At 41.9% G+C, this 21,700-nt stretch overlaps 1 protein-coding gene across 1 annotated transcript in view; it reads right to left on the reverse strand.

Moving 5' to 3' along the window:
* The window catches only part of SUSD1 (sushi domain containing 1), a 122,968-nt gene that overhangs the window by 81,096 nt on the left and 20,172 nt on the right, over window positions 1–21,700 (reverse strand). The window contains exons 4-6 of the mRNA XM_078061296.1: window positions 15,849–16,001; window positions 14,993–15,172; window positions 4,102–4,281 (exon numbers count right to left, since the gene is read on the reverse strand). Coding sequence (XP_077917422.1) covers window positions 4,102–4,281; window positions 14,993–15,172; window positions 15,849–16,001 — 513 coding nt within the window. The remainder of the gene's footprint in view (window positions 1–4,101; window positions 4,282–14,992; window positions 15,173–15,848; window positions 16,002–21,700) is intronic.

The raw sequence follows: 21,700 nt of genomic DNA on the forward strand, positions 1-21,700 counted from the left end.
TGGCAAACATCATCAGGGTGGTATACAAATGACTCAAGCTTGGGAAACACTGGTAGGAGAGAGCGAGATCGTGGGCTTCCCAAGCATCCTGACCAAAGTTCAAGTCCTGTCTCTGCCATTTACTAGTTACTGAAGGACCCTGTGAAAGTTGCCTAACTTCTATGAGTCTCAGATTACTCACCTATGAAATGAAAAATAACAATACTTACTTTACAGTGTCTCTCTGAGGACAAAGCGAAACCAGGCATGCAGACCCCTAGCAGAGCCCTGGGCATGTAAGTTGGCACACAGCCAACAGTAGCTATCGTGCTTGACAGTCCAAACATTATACACATATTCAAACACATCCCAGCCATGGGGCTATTTATATCGATGTGTCCATTTATTCCAGCTGACCTTTGTTTTCCATCTGAACTGTGTTATTGCTGCAAGTGAGCACTCACTAGGCTGAAAAGGAAGATCAGCAACAAAACCGAGGGGCAGAGGCTAAGAGGACGCCTGGAGGCATTTGGACTCGGGGCCTGAATCGGGTTAGGGGGCTCAGAACAGATCCCAGCCCATAAACAGTCTGTGTTTCAATAGCAATGTTACCCTTCTAAGAGCGTGGCAAGAGTGAGCGTCAACCTTATAATTATTAACTCAGATTCTAAACATGAAAAGCCAAATGGCCAGAGCAGAAGGAAAGCCAGCGACAGTCTTATCAAGAATGAATCAGCCTCTTTGATCTTGAGGTAAACCAACCCACTAAACATCAAGCTTCCACCTGGGGTTTTTCCAGACACATTTTAAAATGGTTGCCTAATTCTCAGCTGTCTGGAGGTTCCAGTCCAAACTGGCCTTAAAGAAAAAAAGGAAAAAAAAAAAAAAGAAGTCCCACCACCTTGCCAGCGTTCACACCCCATTAAAAACATACACAGATCCATGCTGCTAATCCAAAGAAACAGGGCCTCTGAAAATAAGTTCAACTAAAAACAATCCAGGTAAAGTGAAGATAAATTATTCCACCCAATTTGGAACTAAACAGTGAAGTATAAAGAGAGGGGGTAAACAGAATGGAAACAGCGAGCAGAGGTAGAAGGCATTCAGAGGTTAGGCAGAAAAGCAGACGGTGGGAGGGAAATCCAGACGTGGACATCGAAGAAGGCAATACACGGAGGGAGTTGGGCCAGGAGAGGTGTGCAGAAATGAGTGGAAAACAGGGAAAAGAAGGCAGAAGGGGGTTCAGCTGGGCAAGAGCCACGGTAATCAGCATCTCTCACTACATTTCCAGAAGCCTCTCCCCTACCTACCCACCAAGATCGTGCGCGCTGCACCGTGAATTAATCAGCATGTAAATCACCCCCTTTATCTGCGGAAATTTAATTTAGCTGCCAATCTTGATTGAGGGCACAGAGGCCTCCTCCCAGAAAGATCGCAGCTCTCAGGGAAAAATGCCTTTTCTCTCCTTAAATCAAAGCTTGCATAAACCCAAGGAAACAGCTGCAGCTGGAGCCAGACTGTGTGAAAGGTGGCAGGCTGAGGACGGTAATTATAATTAGCAGTTACATAACATGTTTGTTCTTCAAAGTGCTCTACAAGCATCAGCTAATTAATAGCTTACTGTGCCCCATGCGGATCCACTGGTTTTTCCTGTAGGGACTAATCCCTGTACCCCCACTGAATTCTGAACGGAAGCAAAACAGCCTGAGCAATGAGGCAAATGGCTGAGGGTCCAGAAGCTATGCCCAGCTGTCTCATCAAGGGACTCCACAGGTATCTCAGGGCCAGGAACATTGCCCCAAATGTTTAATTCGGCATCCCGTGAGACAGACGCCTCACTGCCTCCAAATAATTCTTAAAGTGCTATTAGAGATACACTAACGGGGGGGGGGGGGACGGGGGGATGGTCCAATATGGCATTAGCACTTCTCAATTTCCCTAATGAGACTGGGACTCTGGAGTCCTTGCTGTTAGTTACAGGACTGCCCTTGCTTCTCCGTGCAGGTAGGGTGAGTCAACGAGAACTGTCTAAGAACAGGCTGAACCAGATCTCTGGGCTCCCATCCAAGTCTACCCTTCTTCGTTTTCTAGGCTTGCAGTCTCTAGCCTCCATCCTCTTCCATTTATGGCGGAGATGACCCGACGTGGGAACCGCACGACACGGATGGCTCCAGCAGGAGCGCCGAAGTCTTCGTCTAGTCCACGGAAGTCCGTGAACATCCCGAATTTGTAAAACCTTGTATGTACGTGTGTACGTGCATTTCTTTGGAGGAAAGTTGGTTTACCCTGTTGTCCAATGACTTCCAAGAAGGTAGTGTCTAGCAAAGTACCTCACCCCTAGCGTATGCTAAATAGATATCTATTAAATCAATTTGATAGATTTCACCAAATTCCTATGCCCCAAATGGTTAGGAACCATTGCTTTATGGACAAATAATCACCAGCAGTCCCCATGTTTTGCTTGCTCTGGCTAGACTTCCCTATGGAAAACTCTGACCAGCAAAACCCAAGACATGCTACAACAATTCAGCGGCAAGTCAAACCGGAGACCCAGACCAAAGCTCCCTTGAGATTTCACTCTTCATAGATCTGTCGTTAGAGCCAACATCTATAAACACATCATTCCCAGGGGCGCCTGGGTGGCTCAGTCGTTAAGCATCTGCCTTCGGCTCAGGTCATGATCCCAGGGTCCTGGGATCGAGCCCCGCATCGGGCTCTCTGCTCGACGGGAAGCCTGCTTCTCCCTCTCCCACTCCCCCTGCTTGTGTTCCCTCTCTCGCCGTGTCTCCCTCTGTCAAATAAATAAATAAAATCCTTAAAAAAAAAAAAAAAGGAAGAAAGAAACACATTCCCAGAGCCATTCAACACTGTAACAACCATTTGTCACACCCCCTGTCCAACCATCACAAATAGAGTCACTGCCTTCTCCCACCTTGTCACTTGGAGGCAGTGCTGTGAACTAAAGAATGCGGAAGCGCATACAATAATTTCAGTAGAAGACCTAACGTGTACACAGTGCTTTAAACTTTTCAAAATGTTCCCCACAGATGATCTCATTTGATTCCCTCTCAATAACTCTTAGAAATAGGAAAAGCAGACTTTACTTTCCCCCTTTTACAGATGAAGAAACTGAGGATCTGAGCAAATAATGCCTTTCCTGATGACACACAGCCCATATATGACACTGCTAGACTTTGAACTGTTGTCTCAGAAGACCTTTTCACCAGTAATTCCATTTCGGAGTATATCCCCAAAAGAACTGAAAGCAGGGTCTCAAAGAGACTTATATGAGGTATCTAAATTAGTCAAATCCACAGAAACAGAAAGTAAAATGGTGGTGCTGTGGGGACCAGGAAGTGGGGTGTTACTGTTTAATGGGTACTGAGTTTCAGTTTTGCAACATGAAAAGGGTCTGGAGATGGGTTGCACAACAGTGTGAATATACTTAATACTTAAAAATGGTTAAGGTGGTAAATTTTATGCTGCGTGTGTTTGACCACAATTAAAAATTTTTAAATAGGGGCGTCTGGGTGGCTTAGTCGTTAAGCGTCTGCCTTCAGCTCGGGTCATGATCCCAGGGTCCTGGGATCGAGCCCCACATCGGGCTCCCTGCTCAGTGGGAAGCCTGCTTCTCCCTCTCCCACTCCCCCTGCTTGTGTTCCCTCTCTCGCTGTGTCTCTCTCTGTCAAATAGGTAGGATCTTTAAAAAAAAAAAAAAAAATTTTTAAATAAACATTAAAAACCTCTTTACCCATTACACCACCTTTTTTCTGAAAAGCTGCCAACGTGGGCTAAGTTAGGACTTTTCAGTATGCCCCCCTGAGAAAAATGATTCCTGGAGAAACACTTCTCAGCCAGCCAAGCAGAGGAGACAGGAATCACTGTGATTTAAGGTGAGTTGCAAAAGACGGATGCACGAGATTTTCTACGCAACTTATTTTCCCAATCCACCCTCTAAATCTCTGGGGTTCAGCTGACACACCTAAAGCCAGGTGCCCCCTCAGGTAAATGGCAGAGCCAGGCACAGTGCACAGGGAGCGACGGGTCGGCTGGAGGTCCCAGGCTCCTGCTGGCTGTTTGCTTCCAGGAAAAAAAAAAAGCCCCACCGAACAGAGTCCTTACCTGTGCATGTCAAAGTACTTTCTCTCCAAGTGCCTTTCTCCGTGCAAACAGAAGTGATCTTTCCTCCAGGGCTCTCAAAGCCCTCCTGACAGACATAGTGAGCCACACTGCCGGGGCTGGAGCTGTGATTCCCCACCAGCAGTGCATGCCGCACCTGCGGAGGGTGGCCGCACTTGATCTCTGCAAGGGGAGGAAGCACAGCACTAGTTATGACGCCCAACTTCTATCCCTATAGTCCATATTTTAGGAAAAAACATTTAGTCATGCTAGAGTCCCCTCATATAGGAAAAGAGAAAACATGAACCCCATCAAATAATCCAGTTGCAGATATAGAAGCCTGTTCGGAAGGAGAGAAGATAGACATGCCTGACTTCAGTGAAACTCACAAACGTGTACACACAGAAAATATTCCAATTATAAGACGATTTACATTATGGAGAATTCCTTGGTCAATAAAATAATCCATTCTGGGGTCCTTTTAAATATTAAGATTTTCAGGTGCCTTTTCCTATGTATCATGAGATCACAAACTCCTAATAAGTAGATGATAATGCAATTACAGTTTTGTTCCCAACGGATTATTAAATGAAATAGATACAAAATCTTTGAACTTTTTGGGACGCCTGGGTGGCTCAGTCGGTTAAGCGGCTGCCTTAGGCTCGGGTTGTGATCCCAGGGTCCTGGGATCAAGTCCCGCATCGGGCTCCCTGCTCAGCAGGAGCCTGCTTCTCCTTCTCCCTCTGCCCCTCCCCCTGCTTGTACCCTCTTTCTGACAAATAAAACCTTAAAAAAAAAAAAAAAAACTTTGAACGTTTTAAAGCAAATTAATAGGGAAAGTATATACAGTCTAAAGATTCACTTTATGTTTCTATAAAAGAAAAAATCAGCTGCATAGAGGGAGACAAGCCAAGAATTATAAAATTGATATGAAATTTCTTCTCAGCAACTCTGACACTAGAACACAGTAGAATATTTACAGAAGTAGCTGAAGGAAATGGATTATGATGCTACCATTTCAGACTCAGCCAAACTCTACCTCATGTAAGAGCAAAAGAAAGTCATCTTCAGATATTTTGCAATTTTTTAAAATTCATGTTTATCTTTTCTGAAAAACAAAACAAAACAAAACAAACTCCAGCCCAATAACAACAACACAGAAGAACCAGAATAAATATCCTAAGAAAAGTAGAGGACAGGTTTTAGAAGAAACACTAGCAAGCAATGAAATCAGCATGACGTGCAGGTTAAGTCTCCATAATCATTTAAATGTGACTGGAGAGCTTGATACAACTAGTAGTAAAGGATTCTATAACAAAAAGTTGAACACTGTAAAAAAAATGAATAATTTGAAAATAAAATTCCAAATTATTTCAAAAACTCTCAGCAATGAGGCAAAGGGAAGAAACAAACATGTCAAATTCCTCATGCGGTCGTGGGGAGTTCATAGATATAATTTTATTCAAGAACACATAATAAATCTAAAATAAGGGGGCCATAATCATTCCAAATGTAGCCAAGAGTCCCAGTTATACCCAAATACAGAGAAAAAAATATATATAACTTCTGGTATTCATTCTGATTTTTAGTTTTCTCCCCAATCTGTAGAAAGCCAAGAAAATCAGGCACTCTTGACATGCAGGCTTTTAAAATATAAGTGTGAGGTGTCTGGGTGGCACAGTACATTAAGCATCTGACTCTTGGTTTCAGCTCAGGTCCTGATCTCAGGGTCTTGAGATCAAGCCCTGTGTTGGGCTCTGTGCTCAGCATGGAGTCTGCTTGAGTTTCTCCTTCCCTCTCTCCCTCTGCCTCTCCTGCTTGTGCTCTCTCTCTCCCTCTCTCAAATAAATAAATAAATCTTTTTAAAAAAATAAAATGTAAGTGCATTTATTGAGATAAAGAACTCAAGATAGAGAAAATGGTATGATCTGTTCCCAACTCCCCATCAACCATTCTTGGCCTTAGAAACAGGTAGCTTCTCTTAAATGAGCTTCTGATAAAGAACTGGTGGATTTAATGGAACTGCACATGCCTCCATCCCACTATGAATGCTTGGTCTGTTGCAGATCCCCAGAGTTCTTTCCCTGAGGGAGGCCTCCCAGAGCAGGCTTTCATCCGTTGTCATCGACGTTCTCATGAGAACATCAATACAACAGCTCAACCTACCCGGCTCTGAGCTTTTTTTTTTTTTTTAAGATTTTTATTGATTTATTTGACAGAGAGAGAGCACAAGCAGGGGAAGCAGCAGAGGGGGAGGGAGAAGCAGGCTCTCCACTGAGCAGGGAGCCCAATGTGGGGCTTGATCCCAGGACCCTGAGATCATGACCTGAGCTGAAGGCAGACGCTTAACCAACTGAGCTACCCAGGCGCCTCGGCTCTGAGATTTTAAAAGAAGAGTTAGTTTCTGGTCAGTGCAGATTCACATCATGAGCAGTTATGAGACCAGAACCAGGTGGTCATTTCATAAATCCTCCAACCCTGCCCACCTCGCAAGTCCCATATTTGCTCACAGGGACTTATTCCCTTTTCATATGTGTTTACCAGACACAAGGGCTACCTCATCATGTTTTTCCCAACATCAAACCTTTAGAGATTATCAACAGGCCCAAAACACTGCAAGACATGAGTCTATTTGTGTGTACCTGGGCAACCAACTGAATAGGTGGTTAATGTTTCATAAGGCTGCCCAGTCATTGTTGACATCTAAAATATCTTCTAGTTAAAGCCAGGGTTCAGTTATAGCAGGAAATGGAACAGCAGTGAAGAGATTGAGGGTGTAGGTTTATGTAGGCTTATGGACCTTGAAGCTGGAATTCTAAACAGCACACTGGAGAGGTTTCGGAAGGGACCCAGTGATAGATCACTGGATTAAGGGAGAAGCACAGATTCTAAAGGTGTAAGAGTACAGAAGATACCTAAATTGGCTTCCATCCTCGGACTTGACCAAGAATAATGGAAGGCGTGTAAAAATATAAGATTTTTTTTAAATTAATACCAAAAATATTAATTTGGGAGTTGATGAGAGATCAGTAACTTGGTCTCTAGGGACTACGGTTCAGAGACTCAGGGAGTTGCCCAGTAGTGGGCAACCATGACTCTGTGAGTTCCCATATCATAGCTACTCAAGTTGGATAGTTCCTTGGTGAAAGACAGACAGGATTCTAGCATGGCTTGGATTAAACACATGGTTCTAAACGGCAGCTGTACATCTGAATTGCCTAGGGAACTTGGAAAAAACACCCATGCTGGTGGCTCACAGCCTCTCCCCTTACCCAGAGATAATTCTTCCGAATCAGTAGTACTGAGTTGGGTTCTTGGCATCCACATTTCTACAAGGTTCCAAGTTTGATTTTTATGCACACACTCAGCTTAGAACCTAAATTAAATACTGGGATGAATAGCTACCATTTATCATCACATGCTTGAGGGTTTAATGTCTTTCTATGAATACATTATGTCTTCCCAAATATATGGCCAGTTTGTAAAGGACAGAATCTTTATTTGATCATCTCCTGCACCCCCACAATGCCTACTTAAAATAATACGTTTTGCATAGTAAATACTCAATAAATAATTGTTCACTGATAGCTTGCTACTACTTTATCATTGTTCGAGATGTAATAAATGTAACTTTGATATGAATAACGGCCCCTGAGGAAGGAAAGAGGCATCAGTAAATTGTAAGTATAAATAATAAGACAGGTATACATTACATTTGTTATCCAACAGAAGTAACTCACACCTACCAAATACCAAGTAGATGAAAGAGGAGTAAAAGACTCACAAAAACTAATATCACTTTTGTACCAGGGAATTCTGGGTATGTTGTTCAAACCTCAATCATTTTAATCATAATAGCATTCATCAAAGTCCTATTAAACATAAGTCTATTAGATACATACTATCTTATTTATTCGTCAAAGAAAACCTTGCAAAGTAGATTTTTTTTTCTCACGTAGTTTATAGATATGAATATGGAGCTTAAGAGTCCCTAAGAGCTCCTAAGAGCTTAAGTCACGTTCAAAAGTCACACCACTAGTAAAAGATAGAGCCAGTACTCAAGCCATGGGATATATGACCCCAAAGTCCAGGTCCATTAAATCTGGGGAGCCTCACCATAAAGGGGTTCAGTCTAGGCCCTGATTAGGACTGAGCTTAGAAGTTAGCTAAAACCTCAGGAGAAAAGGTCACATAAAGGAGCATTCAAATCAGTATGGAAGAGTTCTTTAACAACTCCCTCTTCTGAATCTTGTCTCCCACAGCTTTCCCAGAGCAAGATAGCTGCTGGAAACAAGACTTAACCCTACATCTGTGTGATACCCTGAAGCCTTCTTAGTACTGACGTTTAAACCCATAACATGGGGGTCTGGCCTGGGTCTGGCCTGGCACATGGCCCTGTCACAGATATTCCCATCATGCTTAAGAGAGATGGCAACCACTGCCACTTCTACTCAGACCAAAGGGTACCCAAGGAAGCAGGTGACTACTATTAAAAAATACTCCAAAATCAATCCAACGGAGGCTGCAATAGGTGGTAATAAAAATATGGTTCTACACGAAATGCCCAAAGTTCTCACGATCACAAGGAAATAAGCCCTTTTAAAAGAGTTTATAACCAAAGGAAAGAAAAAAATAAGGAGCACAAATTTGCATTACATATGCATTCGGGGTGTTCATTTAAGCACACATTTCTCTGGCTAATTTTATCATGAAGGCACAACGTTTGGATACGTATCAGCAATACAGTCAACTAATTATGAACACAGCTGGGATTTTTTTAAGATTTATAAGATTTATTTATTTATTTGAGAGAGAGAGGGCAAGCACACAAGTGGGGGAAGGGGCAGAGGGAGAGAACCCCCAAGCAGACTCCCCACAGAGCATGGAGCCCAATGGGGAGCTGGAGCTCACGTCCTGGGGAGCACGACCTGAGCGGAAACCAAGAGTCGGATGCTTAACCGTCTAAGCCACCCAGGTGCCCCCATGGCGGGGAATTTTTCCTTACCATCCTACTATCTGTGATTTTATTCAAATAATCAACTTCAAAACAGGTCTCCCCGGGGGGGGGGGGAGGAGGGAGAGGCGGGGGGGGGGAATGTGCTGTGCGAGTTTCAAGGACCACATTCATACTGTAACTCTGTTTCATATCTTGAAGGTAAAAATGTTTATCCACACTACAGGCTTTACTATTCAGCCCAAGAAAATATTCCAGAAGGAAATTTGTTTGATGAAAGGCATAGGCAATTTATGGCATCTAATCAACAACTGGCTGTGTCACCGTGCCATCCCCATTGGCTACTTCTCCTGAGAAACATCAGCACAATAATGTGATTGATTTCAGAAATAACATAGTCACAGAAGGCTTCATCTAGGACTGTTTTAGAGAGCAATAAATACCAAGCTGAGAAAGAAAAAGAAAAAAAAAGACCAATAATGTCCATAAATTGAGGCAGACGTTTTGCCAACTGCCAGGGGAATGAATGACAGACCTACTCCACATGCTGATGTTGACTCAGGAAAAGTCTTCCCAGAGAAATAAACTATGAGCTGGAAAGCTCTGGCAGAGGAGCAGAAATGAGTATGAAAACCGAAGAAAATCATATTAAAGTCAGCTTTCATTTACACAACAGTAACAGAAATGTCTCTGTTGTGCCTTAGAATCAAAGCGGGATGGGGCAGGTTATAAGGGTCCAAATGATCTAGGCAGATCAACACCAGAGTCTCCACTATACTCATGTCCTGGATCAGATAATTCAGCACTTACACCTATATTTTCTTCATTTGCTTCACTTGGAAAAATGTCCTTTTCCCCCCTTAATGGTAAGTTCTCCATGGGATACACCTACATCCCATATTTTTAGACTATCCCCTGCAGTCATGTGAGTTATTAACATTATTACGAACATTAATCCTTGTGATGTGTATAAGAAATACGGCCTAAGGAATGGGGCTGAAAAATGTAACCTTATGACAAAGCTTCACGTACTTTATGCCACGCTCGTAATTTGGCCACATGTAGTTAGAGCCTCATTCCAGGATCATCTGAACACTGAATTCCATATATCATCAATGTGGGGGGTTGGAATCTAGCATCTCAGTATGTGGCAACTTGCAGTTAGAAAATCTTATTACGATCATCAGAGGAAGATGGGAGGGTTGTACCATGCCATGAAGCACGTTCTCAAGGATAGCTTATTAACTGTGGTAACTAAGCTAATGAGCTCATTAGTACCAAAAAGTCCACTCACCCTGAAGGCAGTAGAAAAAAAATAGTAATCATAACTTTTTGATGTATTTTGTATCCTCAAGTCTTCCATGAACTTTAGCCTCGACAAACAATACATTTCCTTCAGATCATATTCACAGAAGAAAGCTCACTTGGAAGAAGAAAAAAATTCCATTTCACGTAACAACACTTATTGCCAACAAACAGCATCTATTATGAAAACAGCTAGAATCTGAAGACTTCGGAAACTGTAGGGGTGACAGGCTAGGTGAAAGCATGAGAGCTGGAAAGAAAAAAAGTGTTTATCAGTGTAATCTCTTATAAGGATCTTCCATTTGTAGAGGTGATAATGGTTGTTGACGCTTTGGCACATGAATCTTTTTTTCTAAAAAATAACATTAAAACTCTTCATTTTAATGCTCTACTGGTAAGCAGAATACTTGGATTGAAAACTAATAAATGAGGTAACGTGAAAGCTGGAGAATTTTAGACCTTCCCCTTCTATGGTGGGAGGTTTCACAAAGATCTTATATTTTTGTTAGAGAGACACTACCTACACTCCCCGCTAGATTATGACCCTCTTATCATGATGGGTGAATACATATCAGGCAGCTACTTTGCAACAAGCACAGCACCACGTGCTTTCTATCATTATCTCATTAAATTGTCAGGATGGAAACAATCTTATCCCCTTCTGCAGAAGGAAACTGGAGTTGAGAGAAGGTTAGGGCTGGTTCCGGAACTCCCAAGTGGTGCAGCCAAAACTCACACAAGTCTTTCTGATTCTAAGGCTCCCGCTTCCCCACCCCACAGCAGTCTTCTAACTAGGGTCATCGTTCATCCTACACATGCCAGTGACTCCAACCATTTGTAAGTGACATATTTTAATGGCATTTACTCGACAAAAGGATAACGCAAGAGATCTGTTGCATGCAGCCTGGAAATCAATGCAGTTTTCCTACATGTTTTAAAAGATCGGTATGTGGTGAGGTGCCCAAAAATCTGCTTCGAATGACTGCCCGGAACACAAAAGATAAACACAAGGTATGTGGGCTGCCACTGTGTCCACCCTCACCCCCGGCAGGCACCACGCGTCAATCTCTCCTGCCAGCTCTCGATGTGAATCTTCTCCACAGCCCGACTGAAAATTCCGAGACAGCAGTGCAACAAACCTTGTCCGCCGCCCCTCACCTGAATGCCCTAATTTGTGTTCCAACTTATGTCAAAACTTCTTCAAACATGCTCAACTTGGCAGGGATGAGATGGAGCTCTACCGCGAGAACCTCAAAAGGTGAAGAGTTGACTCCACAATAATACATATTCTTCGGGGTGGGTCCCGGACCACGCTGTGTAACCCTGTAACTGTGTCCTCCCAGGCCCTCCAGCTTTTCCTTGGCGCCTCCCACCTCCAGCACTCACAAGGGTTGCTTCCATATGGAATCTGCCTTCTAGAAAGTGCTTTGGGTCCTCATCTTGATACATAAACTAGTGACACGAGGTAAGTCACCTCCTCTCTCTGGTTCTTAATGGGAAATAATACCCACTATTCGTTGTAAATAGAATATACGTGAAATGAGAAACAACCTATTAACCACCTCAGAAGGCATTTCAAAAGATCAGATGAGACAATGTTTACAGAAAACCTTGTCAACCTTAAAGCGCTGGCCACCTTTAGAGAAGCAGGCTCTGCTATTAGTAGACGTTAGAAACCACGGCCCATCCTCATTAACCAACTCAAAGGAGAAACCCTGAGGCCCGCTCGGATGGGGACCCATGTCACGGGGTCCTGGCCATGGCGGCACAGCCTCCAGGGACCCGGGAATCAGGGAGGAGGCAAACAACGGGATCCACCAACTGCACCTTCTCTGGTAGGGCAGTCTGTGAAATGGGACACCAAAGCTGGGTCTGTAACACACAGCTGCTCCCTTTCCAAGGACCTGCTCCTCAGCAACATCCAAGTTCACAGTTTGCTAGTGTTGTTAGCAGAATTCCCAATTCCTGTGGCTTTATACCTCCGGGCTGAAAATACCATGCCGGCTGGCGTGTGGCCCGGCTTCTGGAGCCCCAGGATGATGAAGGATAAATACGAAGGGGTGTGCTCAGAGGAGCAGACACAGCCTTGAGACGTGGCCATGTGGTGACGTGGGGGAGGAGGAGGAGGGTGTCAGCAGGCAGACAGAGCAGTTATTAGAGGAGGGGAAAAAAGAAGTGAAGATCTTCCAAATAACAGTTCTTTGGGGAATGTAACAAGTACTCTCCTCTAAATTAACTTTCTCCATTCTCAGTCCAATAATCCAGATGACTACTGGTTCTCGAAGTCACACAAACTCTTTTATTGGGGTTTTCCTATATAAATCCTTAGGGAGTTCTTTGATATGCATTATGGCACATTTTAATCTAAGTTCTGCATTTTAATTGATCCACTGAAAGATAATGTGAGAACTAAAATGTACTTTTAGAATTTCTTAACCCCCAGGATGATAATTAACTATTAAAATGTGTTTAGAGCCTGAATCGCAAATCAGAACAGCACAAGAATTAACTTAGCCAAGCACATCACTGAGATTTCCTAGCTATGCAGTAAATTCAGTGAAAACTGTTTCCTTTTTTCCAAAATGGAAACAGCTTTGTTACTTTGTCTAATGCGTTTAAAATTCTTTCAGTACAGAAAGAATATCAAATGTGAAAGTCATCCAGGATCCCCCCCAGTGGAAGTTACCACTGGTAAACATATTTTGATGTATCACCTTCTAAACTTTTGTAAGCATATATGTGCATATGAGCTTTTTCAAAATTCATGTCATGTTATTCATATAGTTGATAACTCAGTAATATACTGTTAAGGCTAACCTATGTCAATAAAAATTATTTTCCAATGTATTTTTATGGGCTACATAATATTCCATTTCATGTATATGCCATGATTTATTTAACCAATCTCCTATTGACAGACATTTGGGATTGTTTCCAATATTTCACTTATAAACAACTACAACTACAGAAAATTATAAATATGAGTGCTTTCTACTTCTCTCCATAAATAAGTTTGAAAATCTGGATAAAATAGATGATTTTCTAGGAATATGTAAATTACCAAAATGGACACCAAAAAGGATAGGAAACTTAGACCAGTAAGTATAGGATTTTTTAAAATAGCCCAAGGACTACCTCTCCAAAAAAGCCACATCCAGATAATTTGCAAGTGAAATCTCCCAAGCCTTTAAAAATTCTATTTAGAGTAGTCCAGAGAAAGAAGAAAGAAATTCTTTCACATTCTTTTTTTAAAATTTAGAATAACACTGACACCAAGCCCAACAAAAATGGCATAGAAAAAAGAAAATAAACCAACCTCACTTCTGAATATCAATGTAAAATTTCTAAATAAAATTTAGCAAATATAATCCAGATAAAAAGAATAAAAAACCAAAGACCCAGAAGACTCCATTCCAAATATTAGTATGTAAGATCATTATCAGAAAATCTAATAATATGACTGCCTTCGGCTCAGGTCATGATCCTGGAGTCTCTGGATCGAGTCCCGCATCGGGCTCCCTGCTCGGCGGGGAGTCTGCTTCTCCCTCTGACCCTCCCCCCTCTCATGTGCTTGCTCTCTCTCATTCTCTCTCTCTCAAATAAATAAATAAAAAATCTTTAAAAAAAAAAAAAAAAAGAAAATCTAATAATATAACCTTACCATATGACTTGTTTAAAGCAGAAACATATGATCACTCTAACACATGTCTAAAAGATGTGATAAAAGTAACTCATTTCTGATTTTTTTTTAAGCCCTAGTAAAGTGAGAATAGGTAGAGGTTTCCTTAAGATTATGTCAGTCCAGGGGCGCCTGGGGGCTCAGTTGGTTGAGCATCGGACTCTTGATTTTGGCTCAGGTCATGATCACAGGGTCCTAGGATCAAGCCCCAAGTCAGGTTCTGAGCTCAGCACGAAGTCTGCTTGAGATTCTCTCTCTCCTTCTCCCTCTGCCACTCCGCCCCGACGCACGCACATGAGCTTTCTCTCTCAAATAAATAAATAATTAAATAAAATCTTAAAAAAAAAACAAAAAAAGAATACAACCTCTGAAACCAGAATTCCTGGGTTCAAGTTCGGCTCTATCACTAGCTGTATGACCTTGAACAGATTACTTCATTTCTCCATGCCTCACCTTTCTCATCTGTAAAATGGGATAATAATAGTACATACTCATAGGGATCCTGTAGGGTAAGTGCTTAGAACAGCACCTGGCACATAGCACTGGATTAGTGTGCATAAGAATATAAGTAGATATCCATAACATCAAAGAGCCAAGACCACGAACAAATAATGAAAAACTAAAACCATTGCCATGAAAGTCATGACTAAGGAAAGAGTACTCAAAGTCAACACTACTAATTAAATTGTTGTTCTGAAAATACTAACCAAGTGGGTCAATCAGGAGAAACCTAACTTTTATAAATGTAGAAAAATAAAAGATGGAATTAACCATGATTTGCAGATGATAACTATTCCTGAAAATACCAAGAGAATCAACTGAATGCCTATTAAGGACAACAGGAATTTACTGCATCTATTTCATTCATTCACTGCCCTAAAGAGAAATTTAGAGAGAACTATGAAAACAATCTCAAAATGCCAGAAGCTGGGAACCTGAACCTTTTGAAAACTCACCTTGGCAATTTAATTTTGGGGACTCCCATGTGCCCAAGGCTGTGCAGCTTGAAACTGTATCTTCTGAGCCACTGAAAAATCCTTCTCTGCAAGCATAACGAACCTGGCTGCCAAGCCTAGAAGTATAATTTCCGACGATAAAGCCATCTGGGACCTCAGGAGGGGTGCCACAGTCTATTTCTGAAAATAAATTAACGTCAAATTCATTAGTATGTGAATATGAATTTTCAAAACTCATCATCTCTCTCCACCCCTACCCCATCATTCCCTTTCCCTCCACACACACCTGAGCGATATTTTACATAGACTGGTTCATTTCCATTTTGACTTCTGGGCATGTTTCCAATGATTGTCTCTATTCAACCTTCTGGCCTTCCATAGGAATAGCATCTACACACGCACAAAGCTGATGGGATTTGGCAGTCAACCTTCACTAATTCACACTAGTTAAAGAGAAGCCTACCCCAGCGAAGTAAAAAATTTGAATTGCAAAATACCTTCAGATATATATGGCTTTGTAGTTTTCAGAGTCACTTTTCTGTTGCTGGTCCTTACCAGGGCAGCTATGTTTACTATCTAAAATCAGGTTTAATAGGAGAATATCTATTAACTACTAAAAATCCCAGAAGTTTACTAATTGTAGCTTTTTTAAAAAAAAAAAAAATATGAGATAGCCAGCCCCTTCTATCTTGTAATATTGACTTTATTTCATAGGTTGTACAGATGCACAAAGGAATAGATAATCCCCACTCATATCCCCAACACACACCCCACAGACGCAGGCTCAGAGCAGGAGAAAGTCACCTGAGAACAGAATCCCACTTTCAGAAAACTCCCTTCTTTGGCAGAAACCCACCTGTGCATGACGTGGCATCTCTGGTCGGGTGGAAAGGCTCGGGTCCATTCTTTGGCAAGTATCCATCCATACAGTAGCATTCGAAACTTCCATAAGTGTTCACACACCGTCCTCCTTGCTTGCACAGGCCGGAAACCTCACATTCATCTACATCTTGAGACCCAGATATAAGAAGGGAGAGAAAAAACAGAAAAAGGGAAACACAGGGGCATTGGAACAGCCATTTCTCACATTCTCAATCTACCCTTACAAAAATGGATGCGTTTGTTTGCAATGGCATCATGAATTTTATTTCATTCTTCAAAGATTCTTTTCATATACGCTTTATGCCATCGGTACTAAAAGGTGTTCAATAAATCCTTGTCAATGTGTTTTGGAAATTTACGAAAACCAACAACCATCACGAACTCTCTGACACCCAACAAAATGAGCCCAAAAAAAGTATGCTGAAAAAATTCAATCACTACAAAATAAGGATGTCCTCTACCTCATACTAAAATACCTGAACGATGGGGCACTTGGGTGGCTTAATCTGTTAAGCGTCCAACTCTTGGTTTTGGCTCAGGTCGTGATCTCAGGGTCATAAGATCAAGCTCCTCATCGGGCTCCATGCTGGGCGTGAAGACTGCTTAAGATTTTCTCTCTCTCTCTCTCCCTCTTCCCTGCCCCTCCCCTGTCCCTCTCTTTAAAAAAAATAAATAAATAAATACCTGAAGTAGAACTCCAAATATAAAACAATTTAAACCAGAGTGAAAAATGCTTTCTAGCTCATGAGCATAGGATGGTGAGGCAGGTAGTAAAAGGAAAATTCAGAAGGGTCTCACTAATTTTACCAAGATTACAAGAACTTAAGACGAGCTTCGAGAAGAAAAAGACATGCCCCTTGGCAGACTTTTCCCCTAGACCTCCAAAAGTATCAGGTACAGCGGTAAAAACCACACAGTAATTCAGAGACTGGAGAAGAAACCTCTCTGCCAGTTAGCAGATTTTTTCCCCTAGAAATGACTTAGAGAACAAAACTAAAACTTTAGGAATTCCATCAGAGCCATACAAACACCAATTTCACCTAGAGAAAAAAAATACCTTAAGTGAAATGGGACTTTTCCCAGGACACTTACAAGAACCATGGCGGGGGGCAGGGGGCAGGGGAGCAAAGAACAGGGAGTAGCAAGACTGAAGGAATCCTGGTTGTTACCAGGCTCCAGGATTTTAAAGGCCAGTAATTTTGGAAGGACCAATATAAAATGGCCAGTATTCTATTTTGCCAGGTAAAGAGCGTTTTGTTTTGTTTTGTTTTCCAAAACCTACTAACACCATAATTTCACAAAAGAAGGAAGAAAATAATATCAGAACCCTTTTAAATTTGTGATTTTATTAAAATTCACTATAGTCCCCTTTTTGTGTGGTTTCTGGTCTTGACCAATGAACTCATCACTCACTGATTATTGTTTAGGAGGCAGTGATTCACTGAATTGCTGAAAGAGCCCATACAAGCTAACAATTCTGATAAACCTACGGCTTTAATGCAGCAAACTTTGAGGAAAATCTGGGAGATGATCTCTAAAGATGGTGGCCATCTCGTGGGGATTCAAGCGGGGAATCCATTCCACCACCACCCCCCTTGGGTTGGTCTCGAGACTTGCTTTGGACAACAGAATGCAGCAGAAGTTAATGCTACGCCTTCTGTGAACCTAATCTTGGAAACGACTGGCAGCTTCCTCTCTCCCTCTGTTGGAATACAGTGGCCATGCTGGAAGGAAATCCAAGCTATCATGCTTGGGAGAGAAGTCACTCAGGGGACACCCTGAAGTTGAGACGCCACGTGAAGAGAGAGACCACATGGAAAACTAAGGTGTCCTGGCTGATAGCATCAAGGCCCTAGAACGTGAGAGAGACCTTCTTTTACCTAACGGCCCAGCCCAGCCACCAGCTGAATGTTTCCACATGAGTGAGAGAACCACCTAGCCATGGAACTGTGAGTACTAATAAATTGCTGTTATAAGCCATTAAATGGGGTGGGGGGCTGGGGCGGGAAGTACCATTATGCAGTAATAGATGACCAAAACACTCTTGACATATGAAGAGATGCAGGAGTCCAAATGAGATTAAGAGGATACTGTAATCGGGTGCCTGGCTGGCTCAGTCGGTAGAATGTGTGATGCTTGATCTCAGGGTTGTGAGTTCAAGCCCCACACTGGGTGTAGAGATTACTTAAAAATAAAATCTTAAAAAAAAAAAGAGGATACTGCAATCAATGAAAAAAAGAGGGGAACTTCTGAAAAAAACAATGAGATCTTGGAAATTAAAAGCAAAATATGAACGCCAAAAATAAAAACCAAATAGAGGCACTGAATAATAGGTTGGTTGCTGCTGGAAAATAAATTTGCAAATTCCAACTTAAAGAATTCTCCAAAAACACATAGAAAAGGAAATTATATGAGACAGAAGCTATAGGACAATAAACAATATAAGGACAGATCCAAAATATGTAATATTCACTTAAGAGGAATTGCAGGGGGCACCTGGGTAGCTCAGTCAGTTAAGTGTCCGACTGTTGGTTTTGGTTCAGGTCATGATGCCCGGGTCGTGGGACTGAGCCCCAAGTCAGGCTCTGTGCTCAACATGGAGTCTGCTTGAGATTCTCTCTCCCTCTGTCCCTCCCTCTCGTGTTCACTCTTTCTCTCTCTCTCTAAACTAAAATAAATCTTTATTAAAAATTAATATCAAAGGGAAAACTTCCTCTGCTTATGTATTCACTTCCAAACAGCCTTTTGAGGTAACAGGCATTAATGTTGAAAAGTGAAAGTCATTCTGAATTTCATGGAATAAAAGAAAATCTATGAAATGAGAGAGAAAGGAATGGTTATCTATGAAGAAAAGAACACCAACCTGACCTAGGATTTCTTGTCTGAAACACCAAATAGTAATGGAATATTTACAGAGTTCTAAGGAAAAGGGAGCAAGACACAGTACTATAGTTAAGTCAACGAATGACATTTTAGAACATGAAGGATCTCAGAAATCATACTATTGACATTTATTTTTTTTTAATTTTTTTTTTTAAGCAGACTCCACACCCAGCACGGAGCCCAACTCGGGGCTCAAACTGAGAACCGTGAGATCAAGACCTGAGCCAAGATCAAGAGCTGGAAGCTCAACCAACTGAGCCACCCAGGCACTCCCTGACATTTCTTTTCTGAAAAAGATTTTGAAAAATATTCAAGCCAGTGAAAAACATCAGAATAAATAATGTCAAGAAAGAGAAAACATAATTTAAAACAAAACAAAGAGGTAAGAAATGAAACCAATAAAAACTCAGTTAAACAACTGTTGATAACAGGGCGCCTAGGTGGCTCAGTTGGTTAAGCGTCTGCCTTCAGCTCAGGTTATGATCTCAGGGTCCTGGGATTGAGCCCCACATCAGGTTCTCTGCTCAGCGGGGAGTCTGCTTCTCGCTCTCACTCTCCTTCTGTGCTCTCCCTCTCTCTCTCTCTTTCTTTCAAATAAATAAATAAAATCTTTAAAAAAAAAACACAGTTGTTGATAATAAAATCATGGAGTTTTGGGTAATAGTTAACAGGATTCTCAAAATATAAATAATATGAAATAAAATCAATCTCAATCCAGCACAAACTTTAGAGATGATTTCAACCCTGCAGGATCCAACATGTGTTCCTAGAATTGGATCCATCATTTTAGCTTATCAAGATTCTGTATTCCAAGTGGGAGTTTGTAATCATCTTCCAGCCTGCCCATTTGCCCCAGGCTCTTCAAAAGACAGTGAGTGGGAATAAATGGAATTTTCTGTAGACTTCTAAAAACAGGCAGTACCAGTACTACAGGGCAAAAATGTGGCTAGGTAGCAATGGTAGGGAAAAAGACGGAGTTTTTAGATACTGATCAGCTCTGTATGAGTCACCACAGTCATTAATCACCTTGCTTTGTGTCCAGTCATTCAACAACCTAATAAAAATGATTGTTATAACGAGTGCTAATCCCAGGGACTCTTGTGTGTCATCTGACACATGGCGGCCACTGTTCTACACACTTCATTATTTTTTACTAATTATTTTCATCTTATTCTGCACAATAACCCCATGAGGTAGATGCTATTATTATCCCCATTTTACAAAGGAAGTACATGAAGCACAGAGTGGGTAAGTAAGTACACTGAAATCACACAGGTTAAGTGGTGGGAAAGCCAGAGTTGGAAACCAGGTATGTGGCCCCAGGACCACACCCTTAACCACTAGCCACACTGTCTCCCCCACTACAGTCACATGGTACCAGCATCCAATCGATAATTCCATCTTGTCCACAGACAATGTCAAAGATATCCATTGTCTTAATGAAGTCTAGAAGTACCTACCATCTATCCCTGAGATCGGTGACATGATTTTTGACTTTTAATGCCCTGCTACCTCTTAATGTTCACAAACCGTCCCTTTTCTAACCTATTCTAGAATCTTGGCTGGGTAAACATATTAAGCTCATTAGAATAACTTCTCCATGTGGTGGATTCCATGGGGCCTCCAAGGTTAGAACATGTTTGCTTGGGAAGGAAAAACGCTCTGAGCAACTGAGCAACCTTATTAACATACCTAACTAATCGAGGGGGAAATTTTCCCTTGTCCCATCGTACATACCGGACTATTTAACTTTATCCACAGCCAGAACAATTCCTTGCCAGAAAGTAGCAAAACTAGGTAGGGCATGCTGACCTGGTCCCAGGGCCAGGCTATTTCATCTAATAGCCTCGGTTTGAAAGTCAAACAGACCCAGGTTTGAGAACTGATTCTGCTACTTATTAGATGTACTCAGGTCTGTTCCTTAACCTTTCTAAACCACTTTTGTAAAATGAAGCTAATTAGGTCCTCGATGCATGTGGGCTAATACATGAATGGGCCTTGCCTCTCTACTGACTCAGTTCTCCCTGCAGCACAAGCCACTCCTTCAGAGCCTGCACCTAACCCTCAGTGTGACCATGAGCAACGCCCTTGCACGCACACACACACACACACACTCTCTCATGGGTTTCTTGGCTGAGGTCTGGGGAGCGGCCCCATGGCTTGCCCCCCTGGATCTGAATGCTCTTGGCCCGAATCTGAAAATTCATCTGGAGGACCCTTAGCTAGAACAGGAGTGTCAAAGAGGCAAGGGTTTAGCTTCGGCAGCCGTGCCAGAGAGGCGAGTTTCTGAACGCCCCATTACACGCAAGCTCTTGCCTGCAGGAGCCTTTAAAGTCTGAAGACTCAGAATGGACTCAGCAATAAAAGTGCACTGAAGAATTGTCACATTCATGAAAATGCTCTCACAGCCTGCTCTTCTCCCTGTAGCCAACTAATTACTAGTTCCTGCCGACTCCATGCAGGTGACACAGAAATGACTTCCTCACATCTTGGGAAGTAACGTTACTGTTTTTTTCCTGCCATCTTGCGTCCTCAAATGCCAAGTTCAGCTAAGAAGTCTGCATCTTAAGAAGCCATATTTAGAGGGACAGAAACACCCATTTAAAATCAAGACCGTTAAATTCGCATCATTCATTGCTAATGTCCAGTGTTGGCAAAGATGTGAAGACATGAAGACCTTCATGAAATGACTAGTGAGAGAGAATACTGGTGTGAACCTTTTGGAAGACAGTCTGGCACGATGTACCAAAAGTAACAATGTGTAGGTACACCTTCGACACAGAAATTATTTTCCAGACTTTATAACAAGGAATATAATTATCTGTAAGGATGTAGGTACAAGGATGTTCATTATAGCATTTCTTATGATAGCAAAAAAAAAAACAAAAACAAAAACAAAACAACCACAAGAGGGGAAAAAATAATCAGTTAAGTAACACAGTA

This window comes from Halichoerus grypus, chromosome 14 (assembly GCF_964656455.1).
Source record: "Halichoerus grypus chromosome 14, mHalGry1.hap1.1, whole genome shotgun sequence".
Classification (NCBI taxonomy): Eukaryota; Metazoa; Chordata; class Mammalia; order Carnivora; family Phocidae; genus Halichoerus; species Halichoerus grypus.